This window comes from Micropterus salmoides, unplaced genomic scaffold, assembly GCF_014851395.1.
Source record: "Micropterus salmoides isolate LMB-PRFRI ecotype aquatic unplaced genomic scaffold, ASM1485139v1 Ms_hic_scaffold_3, whole genome shotgun sequence".
In the NCBI taxonomy this organism is placed as follows: domain Eukaryota; kingdom Metazoa; phylum Chordata; class Actinopteri; order Centrarchiformes; family Centrarchidae; genus Micropterus; species Micropterus salmoides.
The window spans coordinates 2,056,562-2,077,483 of record NW_024042261.1 but is presented as its reverse complement, the minus strand read 5'-3'; the positions used below and the strand labels follow the sequence as shown (position 1 = coordinate 2,077,483).

The following is a 20,922-nucleotide window of genomic DNA, read 5'->3' as shown; positions in this document are numbered from 1 at the left end:
TGACATAAATAGATGTAGAAATATATAAATATGGAATAGACAATGCAAGTTATATAAGAATATTAAAGAAAAATGATTCTGGGTTTGTGTAGTGCAGACGTATTGTAACAATATATATAAATTGACAATATAAAAACACACAACAAGGATCTAACAATTAACAACAAATGTGTGCAATATGGCGGTTTGTGCATGATATGAAATTAAATAATATTTACATGTGCAGAGACATATGTATTATTTACAAGGGGGTAGTGTCAGTGGGGGTCCCGGGCCTTGTTAATGAGGGTAGCTGCAGACGGGTAGAAGCTGTTTTTGTGGTGAGAGGTTTTGGTCCTGATGGACCGTAGCCTCCTGCCAGATGGGAGAGTCTGAAACAGTTTGTGTCCAGGGTGGGAGGGGTCAGCTGCAATCTTTCCTGCTCGCCTCAGAGTCCTCGAGGTGTACAGGTCCAAAAGAGAAGGAAGATTGCAGCCAATCACCTTCTGTGCAGAGTGAATGATGCGCTGCAGCCTGCCCTTGTCCCTGGCAGTGGCAGCAGCGTACCAGAGGGTGATGGAGGAGGTGAGGATGGACTCAATGATGGCGGAGTAGAAGTGCACCATCATTGTCTTTGGCAGGCTGAACTTCTTCAGCTGCCGCAGGAAGTACATCCTCTGCTGGGCCTTCTTGGTGAGGTCCTGGGAGATGATGGTGCCCAGGAAGCGGAAGGAGTCCAGAGTGGTGACTGGTGAGTCACACAGGATGATGGGGGAGGGTGGAGCTGGGCTCTTTCTGAAGTCCACGACCATATCCACGGTCTCCAGAGCGTTGAACTCCAGACTGTTCTGGCTGCACCAGGTCACCAGATGGTCGATCTCCCACCTGTAGGCGGACTCATACTCACCTGAGATGAGCCCAATGAGGGTGGTGTCGTCCGCAAACTTCAGGAGCTTGACAGACTGGTGACTGGAGGTGCAGCTGTTGGTGTACAGGGAGAAGAGCAGAGGGGAAAGAATGCAGCACTGAGGTCCTGTGGTCCTTGGATTTTTGGGGACAGGAATGATGGTGGAGGCTTTGAAGCAGGTTGGCACATGGCATGACTCCAGTGAGGTGTCTATGAAGACCAGAGACAGCTGATGAGCACAGTGCTTCAGGGTTGATGGGGAGAAAGAGTCCGGCCCAGCTGCTTTGCGAGGTTTCTGCCTCCTGAACAGTCTGTTAACATCCCTCTCTAGGATGGTAAGAGGGGGGAGGAGGTGGGGGATGAGATGGTGGACTGTGGCCGGTCAGTGGTGTGACCGGGGATGGTGTCAGGTCTGTCCCATTGTCTTTCAAAGCGACAGTAAAACTGGTTCAACTCGTTGGCAAGGCGGGAGTCGTTCATGGAGTGGGGGGATTTAGGTTTGTAGCTGGTGATCTGAACTGGTGTAGTCTCTCTACACACAGCTGTTTAGCATATCGCACCGCCTTGCTAAACCTGTACTTTGACTCCTTAAACCTGGCCCTAAACGCCTCTTCCTTTTCCAATCTCAGCTGTCTGAGCTTAGCTGTGAACCAGGGTTTGTCATTGTTATAACTCACCCTGGTGCATGTTGGAATGCAGCTGTCCTCTCAGAAGCTGATGTAGGACGTCACAGTATCAGTAAACTCATCCAGATTGTTGGTAGCAGTCCTGAAAACATCCCAGTCAGTGCAGTCCAAACACACCTGAAGATCCTCAGCAGCTTCACTGGTCCATTTCTTTGATGTCCTCACCACTTAGTTTGAGTTTTAATTTCTGTCTGTAAGCAGGAATCAGATGGACCATCACGTGATCAGAGTGTCCCAATGGAGCGCAGTGACGGCGTGATAGGCACTTCTAACTGTGGTGTAGCAGTGATCCAAAGTGTTCCCCTCTCTGGTTGGACACTTTATAAACTGTATTTGGGGAGTTCTTGGCTGAGGTTTCCTTTGTTAAAGTCACCAAGAACAATAACAAGGTAGTGAAGGTTTGTCAGCTCCACACACTTTTTAAAAATCTTTTTATTATATAAAGTACAAAGGTACATTACAGGGATCACAGAAAACATGAGCCAAGCTCCCCAGACAAGAATGCACACGACAAACATATACAGAGAAAGCACTACCACATGCAGCAAAAAAAGGAGAAACACTTTCCCCACTACACACACAGAGAACACAGATCGCCCTATGCCTGACCCCACAGGGGGGGAAAACCCCACCCCTGCACACACATCAACCAAAGGTCTCATGACAGGGCACCAAACAGGATCTGAAGAGTGTCCGCAAATGGAGCGCGAGGCTGCTCCTGAAGAGGGGCCAGGAGGGAACACACCTCCACCCAGAAGGGGACGAGTCTCTCCTCCACGCGGTCCTACGCTGTCTCCACCGCTGCCCAGCACTGGCACTGTGACTCGCGGCCACTCCCGACCCGCGATCGTCACTCCCGCGGACCCCCCCGGACCTGGGCTGAGGTCCTCGGCCCGTTTTGTGTCGCCGGACCTCCGCCGCCGCTGCTCCTCGGCCTTAACGGCCGCGAGTACCCCCAAACGGCGTCCAAATGGCTGTCCGGGGGGCTAAAACAAACAAAAGACCGGGTAGCTAGCTAGGGCAGAGTCTTAAACACAAGCACAAACAAAAAAAACCCCGGTCGAAATCCACAAAAAATAAGCGAAAAAAAGTTGTTGTGATTTGGTGCTATATATATATAAAAATTGAATTGTGTTTTGGTTGTTTTGTTCATAGGTTTAGATTGGCTAACGTAAACTTGTTCTTTACAACTCAGTGCTGATGTAGCAAGTATAGGGTTTGAAAGCTAACACACTTTTTACTGCGTGGATACCTGGCAGGGTTATTACAGCATCTAATTCACCCTTACTTTACTAACGTTGTCATTCTCACATTGAGTGATGCCAATCTAAAACTTTATATTGGTCGTGACAGTGTAACTGTTAACTTGTTACCGATTGAGATGTTTTCAAAGTCTGATTTCTCCCATTGAGAACTTTAAATTATGTTATCAGTTGTGTGCACTCTTCTCTTTTTCAGGATTGACATGTCTTTCTTTTTAGAGAAGCTTTGTGATTCAATGTAAAATATGATGGGACAGTTCACCATGCTAGATCTATATTTGGTTTCCTCAATCAAAAACAGATGTTTAAAACTTTTAGGTTCGGTTTTATTTCTTCCGCATTTCAGAAAGAATCAGCTAGGGCCAAAAATGTTATCATTTAAAAAAAGTCAAATGAATTCAATAATTCATCAATAATTATCATGAAAAATGTCAATTTCTTAAAGTTTAAAAGCTGACCTTTGCTTCTGATTGAACGTTGAAAAAAACATATAGTTTATTGTGGTTTTAAACTTTTCTTTATGGTCAGTAGATTCATGACAAGAACCTGCCAAACAGTGGTCACTTAACAGATCTCAGGTAGAATGTCCAAAACAATGATGATAAAATCTTTTTTCAAAAAAGGTAACCGAAGGTAGGCATTAAAATAATTCAGGAAAAATGTCTGCACACCATTGGACTGATTGAATAATAACTCTTTGTGAAAGCAATGGTTTGATCTGATCTCATAGATCTGCCTTCAATACAGTTTTATTAGGAGTTGTTGAGACGGTGTGCAGAGCTTTGTCCTTTGTGTCCTGCAGTGAAACTTTTTGTCTTTCACTTGAGTACTTTTGACTGGATGTGCACACACTTAGCCCCTCTGGAGGTTTTATACCAATGACGACCATACAAACAATTTAAAACATTTTGTATAGAACCTTTACACACACAAAAAATGTAGCTCAAATCAAATCACAGATCACAATAATGTGAGAAGTAGTAAAACCTTTCAACATAGACACACTGATGCACACGTAGAAGTGCGTTTAAGATGTCAGAACTGAAGAAGTCCTTTGGATAAGGGACGAAACGTCTAGCTTCAACCAAGTCCAGTTGCCCTTCATTTTAACCTTCGTTGGATGTTTAAGATGTATTTAATACAGTGAAGGCTTCATGTTTGCTAGTTGGCTTGCTACTGTTTATGGTCAACAGCACACACTCTTTTTCATGCACATGCACAGACAGACACAACACCACACTAAGACACACTGTGAGGACAACATTCACAGAATTTCTGTTTTTGTTTTCTTTTAATCACAAGGAGAAGGAATTGAGGAGGACTCTTCAACTGATGAGGTTCGTCCAGGAAGGTCATGGAAGACAGGAAATCCGGAGACCTGGAATGTTAACATCCAGAAAAGTAGGAGATTGAGGGTTCTCTAATTTTTTTTTTTTGATGGTGTGGAAAAATGGAGCGCTCACAGAGGAAGGAGGAAACCCACACAGACACAGGGAGAACATGCATTCTTCACACAGAAAGGTCTGGGATGACGGGTTCGAAAATGAGACCTTCTTGCTGTGAGGCCACAGTGCTTTCCGCAGGCCTTCCATAAGATCTTCCTTCTGGACCTTTTGAAAGTTCAATCACATTTCTGTAGGTCCTCTTCATCGAAAGGTGTACCTGGAGCTTCTATTCAAGTCCATGAGTCACCTGCACACCGAGTGTAAGCCCTCTTGCAAACAGCCTCTGTCAAGTTTTCTCAAACATTTTCAGTGACTTAAATATATCTCCTTTTCACTTAAAGAAAGACCAGCACGATGCCTACTGTTCATTCAAGCCTGGAAACATCGAAGCAGCTTCATGAGACACAAAGGCTGTGAAGCAGAAGGACAAAGAAGATGCAGGTGAGAAGACCTTGGTGGGGCTCACTCCAATTCCAGGCCATACCGTGTGAGGTACGTATCTTCAAGGACTTTAGCCAGATGGGGAACTGGGGAAAAAGCTGGGGATCCAATGTTGCATGACCTCCAAACAATCAGGTATTTTATCAGACATACACATTCTTGCACTAATATTGCCTTCTATGTCAATAGAAAGCAGCTGTGAAAAGTATCTAAGAACATGCGCCCAATTACTCTTCTTTTTGAGGTACTACTCCACTACATTTATTTTGACTAGTTACTCTGCAGATTATAAATTTAAAAAATAATCAAAAACTAGAGTATGATGTATTTTCATAGATACAGTCACACAGTAAAATATGAAGTATTTAGAATTAGCTTTACTTTTTATCTTAAAATTTGAATGTACAGAATATCTCTACAGTGTGGTGTTCTTAAAGGTCTGACTACTTTTTCCACCACTGTGGAAGACTTTTTAATCTATTAAAATTCTGTCCCTCTTTTCCCTTTTAAATTCTTCCATCCAACTATCCACTAGATACAATGTGTAAATGCAAATGTAAATGCTCCGTATTTGTATAGCGCCTTTCTAGTCTTTTCGACCACTCAAAGCGCTTTTACACTACATCTGCATTCACCAGTCACACACATTCATACACTGATCCTAAGTGCTCAAACGGAAATTAACATTCACACTCATTCATACACTGGCGGAATAGCCGCCAGGGGCAATTCGGGGTTCAGTATCTTGCCCAAGGACACTTCGACACGCAACCAGGGGGAGCCAGGGTTTGAACCTTCCGATTAACGGCCAACCCGCTCTACCTCCTGAGCCACAGCCGCCCCCAATGTGGATGGCACCACTCAGATGACTGGGAAGCCTATCTGTCCCCATCTCTTAAAAGAAGAGTATCACCACAGCAGCCCCACTGTGCACATCCAGCCAGCCAGTTAAAGAGCTGAAGTTGAAACAGCCCCAAGAACTGAAGGTTTTGCCCAAGGACTTCCACTCATCCTACGATGGACTGGACCACGAGGGATGCCCATCACCGCCTGGAGCCTCACGCAGACGCACACACACACACACACACACACACACACACTGATGTACATAGGCTAGATTGGTTACAGTTGTTCCTTAAAATGAGCGTAATTATATTTTTACATTACTTTTTTAATACCTTTACTGATTTTAATGGTGTTAATATAATTCCTAATTGTTCAAAGTATAAGTCAAATATCTAATAGTAGTATTAGAAGACTCCAATCAATTGTCTCTCACAAATAGTCTGACAGACTCTTTATCCTGGTTGTTCATAATTATGTTTTAATAAAAGTTATTATAGTTTGGGATGAACTTTGTGATGAAATTTTTTTGAATGTTGTGTGGTTTACACAGTAAAATGAATTTCAACCTTTATTGATTAAACCGATTTCATTTTGTCATTATCAGCCAACATCATTCACAATGTAAAGATGATGATTAACATGATTTCAAAACATGTATCTTATTATTTAGCTTATGTATCATCAGAAGGTATGCTTTCAACAAAGAGTTCAGGTAACCTTTCTCAAATATGTCCATTTTGGAGGAAAGCAATGCAGTGTTTTTTTAAACAAAGTATCTTAGTAGCCTGCAGATGCCTTTTTGCTGAAAGTTAAGTTTTTGTAGCAACTTGTATAGTGTAGTGTTTTTGGGGAACATATAAATTATGATAAGAGTCCAGAAGGATAGTTTTGGATAAAAAAAAAAAACAAGTTTCCAGACAGGGAATAAATGACAAGCTGTGCTTTCCCTGAAACGTCAGGTTGCCTTTGGACTGGATCATGTTGAATTTAGTATGACATGGTAAAACAAAGCTTTGTAGAAACAAGGGTAGGCTTGCTATCAGTACTTCACGGACTGAAGGGATAATAAAGAGAACTGAGGCTTAAACTGTTCACTAATGACCATGTAAAGATAGTTGTTCCACTTATGGTGATTATTTACATTCTTTATATTTGTATGTACTATTTTAGGAGATACTTTCATCTGACAGTGACAATAAAATGCAAATTAATCATTTATGTCAAATTTGATCTAAAATCATCAATCAATAGATGTTACAAACTGTAACTATAGCTCAAATTTTGGTAGGTGTAGCCAATTTACTTGATCAGTCTGGGACTTTTGTGTTGAGTTTTTCATGCTTATCTGTGGTAACTTTAAAATTTAATCTAATCGATCCATGGAGAGAAAATTTTCCTTTATCTAAATCTTACACTTGAAGCTCCAAAGAACTTCTAAACTCTATTAAAACTTGCAAAACAATTTCTGAAGACTATAGAGCACTTTGTGGCTGCAAAAGTACTCACGATGAAGTTCTGAATGCTGTTCTGAAACTCATATATAACCAGGCAATGACGGACTCATTAATTTTGTAACCACAAACCTTTATTTAAAGCATTTATGAGTGAATTGCAACAATACATACAAACTATTCAGCACTCTTCAAACCCCAAAGCCTTAAAGACTCTCGAAACTTCGTAATTGCTTGAACTGCTGATTATTTTCTTTATTTGTCTTTAATTTTATTTATATATTAACCCCTGCTCTATGTTTGCACTTTGTACTTGCCTTGAATTGCAATAAAGAACTTCTAAAAAAAACCAACAAAACAAATCCAGCCAAGGCAGGCAAGGGGGGCGGGGGATTCACCGGTAAATAAACGACATTTACCAATAGCTAGCAAGACAGTGGCGCTAACATCCAATCAAGGACTCGTCGAAGTGACAAGCTAGCCAATCACAGCACAGTACTGGGATAAAAATAACGCAGCTAATCGGTTCTACCAAAGATGTTTGACACACGAAGGCGGCCACGTAACGACGAGTAAATTCAGAGCCGATGACGTTTGCTACTCAGCACGGCACATACGTTTTAATGTCCTAAACTTACAGTGGTTATTTTTTGGCCGAAATGGATGGTGTGGAAATTACAGACGTCAGTGACGGTGACCAGCGGGATCAGGTGAAGAAGGCGCCCCTCCAAAACCAGGATCTGAGTTCTGTCAGCGTGAATGGTAAGCTACCTCGACATGATGACGTCTCACAAATGAAACAAGCCTGTCCATAACCAGAAACGATAGCATGCTAGCAGTTAGCAAAGTTAATCGGAATCAGCTTTATTGCCAGGTATGTGAACACATACGAGGAATTTGACTCTGGATTGTACTTTGATCACGATGTGCTTACTCATACAATAATACAAAATCACAATAATAAGAATAAAATAAAATCAGACACAGACTTCAGTGTAGACAACACAAATATACAAACTATGAACAAAAACAATGTAAACATATTGACAAATAGCAGGGGCGTAGGAGCGACTTTGTAGGGGGGTTCTTTTTTTTTTTCTTTTCTAAATAAAGCACTTAAATAGTTGATAGATAAATAGTATGCAAATAGTTGTGTTATCTTTCTCTATTTTTTTTTACTATTATTATATGACTTGCATTGTCGCATTGTTGCATTGCAAGTAGAGTACATCACTAAATGAGCCAATGAAATACATTTTCAAAACTAGAAGCACCCCTCTAAATCGTTCCTGATTAACCCGTACTACGAAAGGTGTTCCGTCAGTGTGTGTGTGTGTGTATGAATGTGTGTCTGATTGTTAGTTTCTGTTTGAGCACTTAGGCTAATGTGTATGACTGGTGAATGCAGATGTAGTGTAAAAGCGCTGTGAGTGGTCGAAAAGACTAGAAAGGCGCTATACAAATACGGAGCATTTACATTTGCATTCACAGTGAAGTGATGTGAGATTCTTTCCCCCTCTCCGCTGGCTCCTTTTTCTATTGCAGTTGTACCTTTACATCTTAAAATACATAGTGAACTACAATAAGAACACTGTGAAGATAATTAGGCTACAAATTTACTCCATGCGATGCCAACAAGCCTCCCTATGCTTTGTCGGCCGCCACAGTATTACATTTGGCTGTTAATGTGTCTTTAAACTGCTACAACTATCCTGACACTAACAACGTGCATTCTTCTGGGGGAAATACGGAGCATACTGTGCCTAACCCTAACCCTATGCGAACACACACCAACTCCAATTAAGTTAGCACCGACTCAACTAAACAACATCTTATCCAGTGGAGGCGGTCAGACTTTACCAACCCTGAGTTTACCTGATAACCCCGAGTTAACTCTAAGTAGGTTGAACTCCCTTCATAGTACAGGCCTCTGGACTGTGTGTGACAGCTTTTGGATGTGTAGAAGAACACAAAACATGAAGTAAAATTAGAGCCTGACTGATCCTGTTGGCGTGTCTAGAGATTTTAGAATGAAGTTACGCTGCTATGCCTCGCCCGTAAACGCGCACAGCGTCTCCTTCAGAGGATCCTACTATCGGAATAATGCGCCCCTAAAATAACAAACTATTTGCCTGACCACACATCATTTTAAGACCAACACTCCTTTGCTATTTAAACAACACTGTAAATGATTGCTGTCAGTTTACAGCCCTGAATGCAGAATAACAGGGAGATGCTTCACCCACCCGGAAATTCATAACACGTTTATGTCATTCCCTTTTCCAAGGTAAATGGTACCGCCCAAAACTATGCCTGCAAAGAGTGGGGCTCTCAGTTCCTGTCATAGACTGTTTAAACACCGCATAAGGTTTTCATGTGTGTGTCTCCCCTGGACAGTAATCGGGAAACAGTTTATTGACTTGAAATGAGCGTTGAGACAATGTAATCAGCTGTGTCAGAATGGTCCTAAAGACCTCAGTTATGTTGACCTGGTATCAGTGGTTTTTAGTGAATGTTTTTATTGATGGGCTATAGCCTACATATAATTATAGAGGTCCGGACCTCAGTGACCTCATAGCTGCTTACGGCCATGTCTGGGGGTCTTCACCCAGAAAATTGGAGCATTAAACACTTATATTCCTGCATTCTGGAGACATTTTCTGTTCCACTTTATGGTGGAAATGTCTTTATTTACATAAAGAGAAACAAAAAATTCATGTGGTTACATAGCCAGTTACTTTTTTTGGACAATGCACATTTGTTTGTTCTATATTTAAATTGCATTGCATGTTTTCTTATTTTGCAAATAAACCTTTCTCAAAGCATTTTCATTTGTTAGTTATTATTTCTTGGTGCAAGCTATTTTTCAGGACATTTTTAGCAAATGCTTTCAAAAAGTAATGGGCACAAAATCCGCCATTTTGTGAAGTGATCCACTGTTTGGCATCAAGAGTTTGTTCTGACCATAAAGAAAAGTTTAAAACCATCTTAATTAACCATCTGGTTTCTTCAAATTTCAGTCAGGAGCAAAAATCAGCCTTTAAACTTGAAAGAAATAACAATTTGACATTTATCGTGGTAAAAGAGAGCCTAAGTCACTCGCTTCCACTTCCGACCCATGGGACCTTATTTCGGGGAAAAATGTACGGTAGTCAATGACGAGAGACGACTTATTTTTTGATCCTTTTTGAACTGCCCCCTGAATTACACAAATGATGTTTGTCTATTTAAAAGATAAATTTGGCCATCAAGAAAGTTACAGTTCGTCCTAAATCAGTAAAGTTACATTACATTTTGTGTGAAAACCGTTCAATGAACTACATCTCTCGTCTCTCACAATTTACGTAACCAACATGTTAATGCGGTATTGCTAGCTAACATTCATTGCCTGGTTGCTGCTAGCTAGATAACTTGCTATGTTCCACACAGAAATATCTCACCTGATGTGTTTAATCCAACGACTCTAGGATGAGGTGTCCTTTTATCACATCATCCTCTCATGTAAGTTCTTTAACGTTAGCTTCAGTCATTGAGAGAAAAAGTTAAGAGTTTTGGGTTTGTGGTCTTTGTAATAATTTATTTTCACACTGTTATACTTCAGCAGTTTTAAATCAAAATGCGATTTTCCTGACTTTTAAATGTATATTTTAAATTGACCATCATCATGATTAATTCAGAGAACAGTTCCAACGGAATCAAAAAATTAGTCGTCATTGACTACCAACAAATTTTTTCCGAAGTAAGGTGCCATAGTGGTCCACCGCAAGGGGAGGAACTTGGGCTCTGTATTATCGATATTAAATGATATGAAATTCTTTATCGTGATAAGCCCTAGTTTATATGGACAGTCTCTGAAACGAAATATCTGACACGATAATCAAATATCATATTCACTCTGTGTAACTTAGTTTATTGAGTTCAAGAATGATATCTCAGTTTCTTGTATTTGAACCAGTGTTTTTATTAATGTAATCTGGGTTATTAACCCTTTATCTATGTGGCACATGTCAGATGAAGTTGTTTTACAACCAGGAACGTGATGTGTTTTGCCCCCGACAGTTGGAGAGCTGCTGGCCCAGTATGGGTGGTGTCTGCTGGTTGTGACTGTGCTGGTCTACCTGCTCATCCAGCACCTGAACAAGAAGAAATCCAGCCGGAGCAGCTCGAGCCCGCCAACACAGCAAGGTCAGCCCCAGCACTTATCTGTTTACACACCTGGCACAAAGATACCAAGATCAGCAGCCTGTTGCACCAGCTGTGTGTAAATTCAAAAGCTTAAGCTAAAAGCTACTACTATAAGCCTAGTAATAATCTAAATTACTACTAAAATAAAAGTGGTTGCACCGCAGGAATAAATTACAACATAACTCTGAGTAACACCTAAATAGTTCCACATGCCACAGGGTTGGTGTAAATCATAAAATGTCACAGAATTATTCTCATTAACGGTAAAAGGGTTTTTGCGCCACAGAATCATTTATCATTCAGCGTATGTCATTTTGTAACAGTCATCCAGTAGAGACGTGTACTGATAGATTCAATATTGAGCTAGCTTTGCTATGATGTGATGCCAAGTTGCTCATGCTAGCTACAGTAACCACGACGATGGAACTCTTTAATCTTAAATCATTGATTTGGCTGCCTGCCTTAGTTACGACTTTACGTCTAAACTAGTGAGGTTCGGAGCCAACTAATCGTGTTGTGACCAATTTTAGTAGCCGATTTAGTTAGTTAGCCTCCAGTGTTGCCTTTAAGCCCTGACTTATGAGAGAACTTACCCACAGCTGGTGCAGCTCAGTGCAGTGCATGGAATCACATATTGCCAATAAAGCTAACTGAATTGAATTGACCCAGGGTAAGCACAATGTGGGGCGAACACTATTGGTAGTAATTATCCAGAGTAACTGGAACACTGTTTCTGGAATGGGAAGACCCGCCAACCTGCATGCATTTTCACATCAAAGCATGCTGGTGTGAATAACTTAATAACAAGGCATGCAAACTAGGGGTGGGAGAAATAATCCATTCTTCGATGCATCGCGATGCGGATGTGGAAGATTGTGAATCCATAAACAAATGTCTAAAAATCGATTATTTAAATGTTAATTGATAACGTAATGTCGATGGAACGCAAAAGGCAGAACTTGCGGAAGTGCAGTGCCCGGACCGTCTGAATGTGCACACAACAAAGCCCCCAGCAGTGTTCCCATGTATTCGGCACACCACTGCTGCAGAATGAATGACCACCCAACTTAAATGTCACACAATCATTAATATCAAGGCGCAAGTAATGATTTTAACTCGCACACTGTGAGCATAGTGACACTCGATGCTCGGCAGCTCTCTGTGTATCCTGTGTGTGAGGCCGAGCGAGTGAGAGAGAGAGAGAGAGAGCGGCAGAACATGACTGAAAGTTAGCGGAGAAATATATTAGCAGTAAGTTTCTGTCTGGCAGTAAATGTGCAGTGTAGGTCACTGTGTGTCCATTTATAAAAGTCTGTAGTAGGGCTGTAACGTCCCAGTCGATTAGTCGATTAATTGGTCTGTACGTTCTGGTTCGACCAAAATTCTGATTGGTCGATTTTTTGCCGCATTCATTTCATCAGTTTTCATTTCATCAGTTTTGCCGCGCTTCATCAGGTGGAAACCACTAATTGCTAATGGGGGTGTTTTCAGAGCACCCCTGTTTCACAGGTAATAGTCTGTCTTAAGAACACCCCCCCTTGTTTTTACTTTTTTGGATTAGCCTAACCCACCGGAGGAGAAGAGAGACAGATAAGTAGGCTATAGAAGGTTTGATGCTAAATAGGCCTATTATTTATCTGTAATTAACTGTGAGAGTGTTTAATAGTCCGTCTTCTAACATGTCAACAACAAAGACATCGACAGTGTGGAAGCACTTTGTTAAAATTGACAACGGGAAAAAGGTTCAATGCAAAATTTGCAACCAACAGTTTGCCTTCCACAGCTCGATGACAAACATGACGTACCATCTAAAAGCGGTAAGCTAACTTGTCTGCGTTAGGTTGCCCTGTCTGTATTTTGAGTAGGCTATCTGAACATATCAAAATTCGAATTATTTCAATGTTTTAGTGTAATAATCATTTTATAAATGCAGGCGCATCCATCCATAATGACGGCATCCCCCAGACACACCCAGAGCACGCTGGATTTTAAGCCTCCTTTATCATCCAAACGGAAAAATAATATAACGGAAGGAATTGTTAACTTTATTGTTCAGGATATGAGGCCCATTGCTGTTGTGGAGGGCCAAGGTTTTAAGAACTTGTTAAAAGTTTTGGAACCTGGATATACCGTGTCAGCACGCCACACAATCACGCATGCACTAACCGCAAAATATGAGGGACTCAAAGAGAAAGTATCAGAGTTAATACAACACAGCGAGGGACTGAGCTTGACCACAGATATGTGGACATCTCTTAGAATGGAGTCCTATATGACAGTGACTGCCCATTTCATTGATGGAGACTGGAAAGCACAGAGTCTAAACATTGCTGCGCGACTATCTGAAGTTGCTGATACATTTGGAATTCAAGAAGCAAAGAGAGTTTCTGTTGTATGTGACCACGCGGCTAATATGGCACTCTGTGTGGAAACACTAAAGGAATCACATAATTAAACATTAAAGTAGATGTGCCTTTTGTGTTTATTAAGAGCAAAAACTTTAAGTTAATCTATTCGTGTCTGCCGCCGCTCAGCTGAGCGCTCAGCTGCGCTCTGCTGAAATGATCATAGTGTCTAATAAACTTATTATTATAACATATGACAAAAATAATTGTCTAAATGATGTTGCATATTCCTCAACAATTCTTGTGATGATATCACTAGTTGACGAGCAACATAGTACTATTTTCGTAAATCGTAGGCTATGATATTGCGCAGGTGCACGTGACGCATTGCTGTCAGAGCCGACAGACTATTTAGTGCAAAATAATTAGATAAAAAACTATTTAATAAACTGCAAATAGCCTACTATTTTTTTTTTTTATGTTTATTTACAATTCATTTAGGCGGACAACAAGGCTACCAAGTACTGCGCACAGTGCACAGCTGACTAATTTAAAAAATAATAATATAATAATTAAGTCATTTTTAGTCGAAGATTTCAGGACTTTAGTCGACCAAGATTTTCTTTGGTTGATTACAGCCCTAGTCTGTAGTTTCTGCAGCTGCTGGCAAAGTGAAGCTTGTTAGCGCTAGCTAACATCTCCCATGTACAAGGGCCTGGTCTCCGTTCCCCACACCAGACTCCGGACTTTTGGGGACAGGGCCTTCAGCGTCACAGTCCCCACTCCATGGAACTCATCCCCACAGAGATCCCTAATGCTCCCTGTCTGGACACTTTCAAAGATCTACTAAAAACATAGCTGTTTACAAGGCACAAGACAATTTGATAATTGTTGTTGTGATTTGGCGCTATATAAATAAAATTGAATTGAATTGAAGGCATTCGATCCTGAATCACTTTATGTTGTTCTGTCACTGTACTATGTGTAAACCATCCCGTGAAAGGCGCTAAAAATATTTATTTATTTATGTAACGTTAGCTAAATTAGTAACAAAGTAATATTAATTATCAGCTGTATGTCTGTCTAACTTACCTACTAGTCAAGGGTTGAGAACATCAGTACAAGCTTAGGCTAAACTGGTGTACAGCTCTGTCCTGTACACACACTGCACATCCTCATAATTATATTTCAGTTTTCAGTAAAATAGAGAACAGCAGAAGTCATCACCTTGGAGAATTTCAAACTACAGAAGCTATGAGCTAAGAGTTTTTCATTGAGATTCTCTACTTTGTAGTAAATGCTTATTTTATTTTTCACCTGAAGATGCTGCGTTGGTGGCCAGAAATCAAGAGGCCATGGAAACGGCTCGGAGAAAGATGCAAGAGGAGCTCCATGCCAAAGCAGCCGCCTTCAGAGAAAAACAGAAACAGGTGCTCTATTGAAATAGAAATGTTTAAAGAAAGATGTTGGACTGTCTATGATGTCAAACCTGAACTGGATGTGCAATGTTTTGTGAACAGCAAGAAGAAGAGAAGAGGAGGCAGAAGATAGAGATGTGGGAATGTGTGCAACAAGGAAAGAGTTACAAAGGAACTGCAAAGCTTTCTCAAGTAAGTACAGTGTTTCCCCTACCAGTGTTTTGAAAGAGTGATATACAAATGTATAAAAACTCACACACACTCACACCCACACACACACACACAGGGAATTTGTTTCTCGCTCGTCACCTCAAAAGTTCAGTTTATTTTAAATTTAGTTGCACAACATTGTTCTAGGGCCTCACATATACACGCTGCCGACGCACAAAAAGGTTACATACGCTGGTTTTCACACACACGAGATGTATAAAAATGAACGTAACGTGAGAATGTGCGGGCTGTGGCGCAAACTTTTGTCTGGCTCTGTCTGTGAACTCCAAAGTGCCAAAACTCACCAAATGTTTCAAAATAATGTTTCCACTCCAGTTTGTGTTCATATGTCAATGAAGTAGTCAATAAGAAACCTAATTATGGCCGTTAATACACCATAGTGTTTGAACATGTTGATAAAGCCAGGATAATGTCAGGTGACAGGATGGAGGATCACCTCTCCCCGATATTAGATGTGAATTTAGCTTCTGAGTCCTTTTCAGAAATGGAATGGAATTATCATCATTTTTAATCATATCCTCTGTGCATATCACCTTTTAGTTTGCAGTTTAGTTTTTTTAATGTGTAAAATGCTGCAGTGAACAGACTGTGCTGTCAGGAGCACAGAGCGTACTGAGACACAAACAGGTCTGCCTCCTCACCTCGACTCACCCGGCACATCTTCACCACCTGCACATATGGACTGTGTAACTGAAATAAAGCCAGCGACAGCTCTCACACAGTCGCTGCTCTCCATCCTCATCGTAATGCAGCCAAACCGAAAGACCGACATTAAAAATGTGTTCACCTGTCAAACCTCCATCTTCAAATGATCTCCCAGGGTGGGAGAGACCACTGACTGAAGCATCATTTTGGCGAGGTGTGAAGCCTACTCTGTGTGATTGCTGTAAAAATATAAATACTGCGTGACACTCGTGCGGGATGCTGCATGGCTGCGCTATGGCACTGCAGAGGAAAACGCAGGTAGATGAAGATTTCCTGGCCCATGATGATGACTGGCTAACACTTGGATTTAGAGTCCCTAGAGTTGTGGTCTTGGATCTGCGTGCGGAACTGGGTCCAGCATTTGACAGACCAACCAGGCGGAACCGTGCCATATAAATAGGATATAACCACTGTTTGTTGCAGTCAGCTGTTAACAGCGGGAGCCAGGTGTGTGTCTGATGGGATCAACAATATATAGTGTTTACCTTTCTACCTAAAGCCTTTGTTTACAATAATATCATTCTGTTAAACTCTCTGAATCTTCTTTCATTTGTGAACAAGCTGCATCAAACAATCTGTGCTTTCTAACTTCCACATCGCAAGCACCTCAGAAAAAACTCTTTCCCTCGTCTAATTGGACACGTCAGACCTTGTTTTCTTTATTTCAGCCAGTATGAGTCTCTGAGCTGCTGCACTGACTGCCATTATAACAGTCATCAAATGAAATATTGCTCTTCTCCTCCACTTCAGTGATCAGGACCTCGATCTCACACTCAGTGAAGTTTCTCTTTTCACGTGTTTCACAGCAGCTGGTGTTATTTGGACATTAGGAGGTGATGCTGGCGTACTTATGGTCATTTGAATAGTAATTTATGGGAAGAGCTCATGCATGTACGCTCAAGACACATACACACCGTCATGTGGAAGTCCGCATGCTAGCAATAGCTCACTTAACTCTCAGAAGTGAAAACACATTGTTGATTTCGAGGCTGTGTGGGCAGAGTCAGGAAAAAATTAAAAATATACGTTTGGTCAGGCATCGTAAACAAGACAACACGAGCGTAGCCTCGTCCGACCCACTTAGATCCTGTGTACAGCAGCATAGAGGCATGAAGGCCGTCAATTAATAACTTGTTTGATAGGGCATAATTCACAACTCACAATACATATGCTGCAACAATGCATTCATTTTGAATTGTCCCTATAAATAGTATTATAATGGCCTGTTTTAACATCCTACTGTTGCAGTAGCCTACATTTTTGTGAACTGTCCCCATAAATAATTGCACATGAATTTGCATATATGGTATTTTCATGATACATCAAATACATTTATATATATTCAATTTGTAATATTTTCTTATTGTTGAAATTTTATTCACCACCACATGATTACACACTCTTTCTGATGAAAAAGGTAAAACACAGAATTCAGAATTCATTTTTTTTTATGGAAAAAAACAGAGTCTGGCCAAAATTTTTTACAGATTTCATAGGGCCCAATTTCATAGGTTTCATAGGGCCCTATTCATGGTGTCATCACCAAGTATCTGAATGTACCATAACTATAGCAAGCTCCATCAGGTGGCGCTAACTTTACAAAAATGTCAAAGAGGAATGGAAAAGGTGATGAACATATCTCGATGGCGACACCACGTATCCATAACAAATCCGCTCCGCAACACTAGTAGTTTCAGGGAGTCTACCCACAAAAAAAAATCCTAGGGGAAACACTGGAGTAACATTTCAAACAGTACAGGAATCATCTCATTCTGAAAAAGCTAGTGTTCACACTACTGAGTACTGACTACGTGATTTGATTAAAGCTCGTACATCGGCATGGTCACAGTTTGAGTTCCTCACTGTACTGTCTGATTAATGTGTGTCACTGCAGACCACTGAAGAGGCCAGCACATCAACAACAGTGCTGAAACCAAAGACTGAGAGGAAGCCGCTGCGCAGTGCAGGTATGTACTTTACAGAACAGCGCACACTGATGCTTTAAATATTCAGCACAGTAGGAGGTTAATGGCGGTTCATTTTCTGCTGCTAGTTCAGCATAACTAGCGAGAACACTGTACAATCACAATGCCAGCTCAACATTGTGAAGTCTGTCTGCGATCGGCAGTGGACGATGGCGTCGTCTGTCGGCCAACAATGCATTTTAGGTGCATTTACACCAGTACTTTCATGTGGTCAAGCACTATCCCATTGCAATCACCCAAACATATACAGGGCAGGGTTCCTTCACAGTACGGAAAAGTAAGCAATTTGACTTGAGTCATTTCCAGGTGTAGGACACTGGCAAAAAAGGAAAAGAGCATCTGGATAAATATTGGTTTCCACATTCTGTTGTAAATGATAGAAATTTCTAATTTCTAAAAATAAATTGATCATCTACAGTTTTTATTGGCATTTGGAGCAGCAGCAGCACAACCAAAATATTTACCACAGTGTGAGAAAGTGCGGGCCAGAGCACAGTGCCACTCCCAGAAAGTTTCTTAGGGGTGGCCAGATGGGGCCACTGAAAATCTGGGGGTGACGCACCAAAACCATAACTGAATTTCAGCAATTCTATTATGCTGTTGTAATATATAAACTAGTTAATATTCACCAAGTCAATATGAGAGTTAAGGAATGGCACCCAAATATGCTTTGGTTTCTTATTTTACAGTTAATGATACTAATGATCTAGTCTCTACGCTGTGTTTCAGTGCTGCGCCAGCACTGAAAGGTCTGGTCATCCTGGTATTGGGGAGAAAATGCTCTGGCTTCTTAGTATTTATTTTTGTCTTGGTGGGTTAAGCCCAGGATGCAGCAACTCTTGATAAATAGTGCCGGTGGGAAACATGTTTTGGTGGAGCATTTACACGTGGGGAAGGTAACCGCTGCTAGCTCATTTACTTTCTGTCGACCGGATAAGGGTTAGGGTAACTTAATTTTTTCAGCATGTAGGTTGCTATCTTAGAGGTTGTTTTTGTTGTTTCCCATTGTGACCGTAACACACAGATATCGGAAGGGGAGGAGAATGCCAGTGGCAGGCTTATATTAACAGACTACTAATTATCCAATGTGCAAGACTAATAACAGCATTTTGAGCTCTAAAACAATCCTATAAGATAGATAGATAGATAGATAGATAGAACTGTGCAAGAGTTTCAGGCCGGTGTGAAAAAATGCTGTAAAGTAAAAATGTTTTCGAAAAGGTTAGGGTTAGGTTATGTTAACAGATTATAACGAACAGTTAACAAAATACAAAGTAAGTGAACAGAAGACAAATCTAAATAACAATATTTGGTGAGACCTTCAAAACTGCATCCGTTCTTCTAGGTACACTTGCACAAAGTCAGGGATTTTGCAGGTGTATCATCAGGTGTTTGATTAAATAGTTACACCAAGCAGGTGCTGATGATTTTGTCAAAAGCAAGGCAAGAAGTATGGAATGTGACTGAGCAATGCCCACTCCTACATAGTGCTACACCTACATCTACCTACGTCATAGCCAGACAGTAGTTTGAAAAGAGAATGTGGTAGTATGACAAACTAAATATTTATATTGTCTGAACATGTATGAGTTATGCGCTAAAGTAGTCATCTTTTCTGCTTTTGGCGTTTCCGTTGAAACTTTGTGGACCCCAGGAAGGATGCTTCAGCTTATAAAATAACAAAGCTGCACAGACACTATGAAAATTAAACTACAGTTATTTGTAAAAGAGACAAATATTGGGTAACAGTAATATAATGTTATTTATTCACGGCCACAGTGGTTTGGTGTTTGTGAGCTACAGTACAGTAATATTCTGGCAATAATTTGGCAAGATAATAACATGCATAGTGAGAATGTAACATCCATGCTAACTGTTGGATTTTAAAACCTTTTATTTACATAAAAGATATCTAGCTATTTGTCCTCAAATGTCAAATATGATCTGAAAAATCTTCAGAGAAGTCTGGAAAAGTATGGAACTATAGGCTAAAGCTGTGTGCATTCTGTTCTGTGTTTCAGACTACAATCCTCTGACTGGACAGGGAGGGGGCGGCTCTTGCGCCTGGAGACCTGGCAGGAGAGGGCCATCATCTGGTGGATGAGGTTAAAGAAGGCTGGAGACATTGGTCTGTATGACCTTTGACCTCTGGCGTCCTGATGTACACACTGACTGGCTGAACCAAGCTGACAATGTCACCAAGCCCACTCTTTGTTTAGACTATTTTCAACCTGCTCTATACTTGTGATGAGGGTTAATCGCTTAGCATCATTCATAGCATTTACCTGCTGTCCTGTTTCAGTTTGCTTGATTCAATCTACTGTTGCTGACTCTGCGCTGCTGAATATCATACTGTAGTGTAATTATCAGAAATTACAAAAAGGGGTAAATGCATTTGGAACTGAAAGCTTGTAATGACGCCATTCATTTAAATGGTATGAAACCAGAATGTTTGGCTGATGAATTTCAGTCAGTGTGTCTTTGTTTTCTATTTTAGTTTAGTTTATGAATCAATCACCATAGTTTTATAGTTGATATTACTACAGCACCTGCTAATTTTGTAAGGAGGGTATATCTGTACTGTCACAAATTTTATGAAATAAAGACACGGCCTCCCGAAATTTGTATTTGTTTAGATGGGAATCCACAACGACCTGCTGGTGGTGTGAAAAGTGCAACATGCTGGTTTCATACTTCAACTTTATTTCTCCAGTTCTCATTAAGGCAAAGATCTGTGACAAAATACATGAATACAACATCAGAAATATAGCCGCAAGCGGCAATGATGGAGATCCAAGCAGGTTGTAAAAACTGCAACATTTTACATTTCCAGAGAAGACCAGATGACTTAACAGATTAAAGTGATGAAAGAATTTAGACTCTAAACGAAGCCTTCTGTTGCTTTTTTTACAGCATCACTTTGAGGTCAAATACTTTCATTATATGTGCCTGACAAGTGGGTGAAATGTTCAACCGACCTGCCAAATTTTGTGTTTCCAAGTTTTAAGGTTTATGCTGCGCAAATACTTTTTAGCA

The 20,922-nt window shown here is 40.7% G+C and overlaps 1 protein-coding gene across 1 annotated transcript; it reads left to right on the top strand.

The window, feature by feature from the left end:
- The first annotated feature begins 7,528 nt into the window (after nucleotides 1-7,528).
- On the top strand, nucleotides 7,529-20,507 carry selenos (selenoprotein S). Its single transcript, XM_038692445.1, has 6 exons — nucleotides 7,529-7,779; nucleotides 11,077-11,202; nucleotides 14,871-14,977; nucleotides 15,068-15,157; nucleotides 17,796-17,868; nucleotides 19,908-20,507. Exons 1-6 carry the CDS (start codon nucleotides 7,677-7,679, stop codon nucleotides 19,988-19,990), a joined length of 582 nt encoding a protein of 193 aa, XP_038548373.1. The 5' UTR covers nucleotides 7,529-7,676; the 3' UTR covers nucleotides 19,991-20,507.
- The last annotated feature ends 415 nt before the right edge of the window (nucleotides 20,508-20,922 follow it).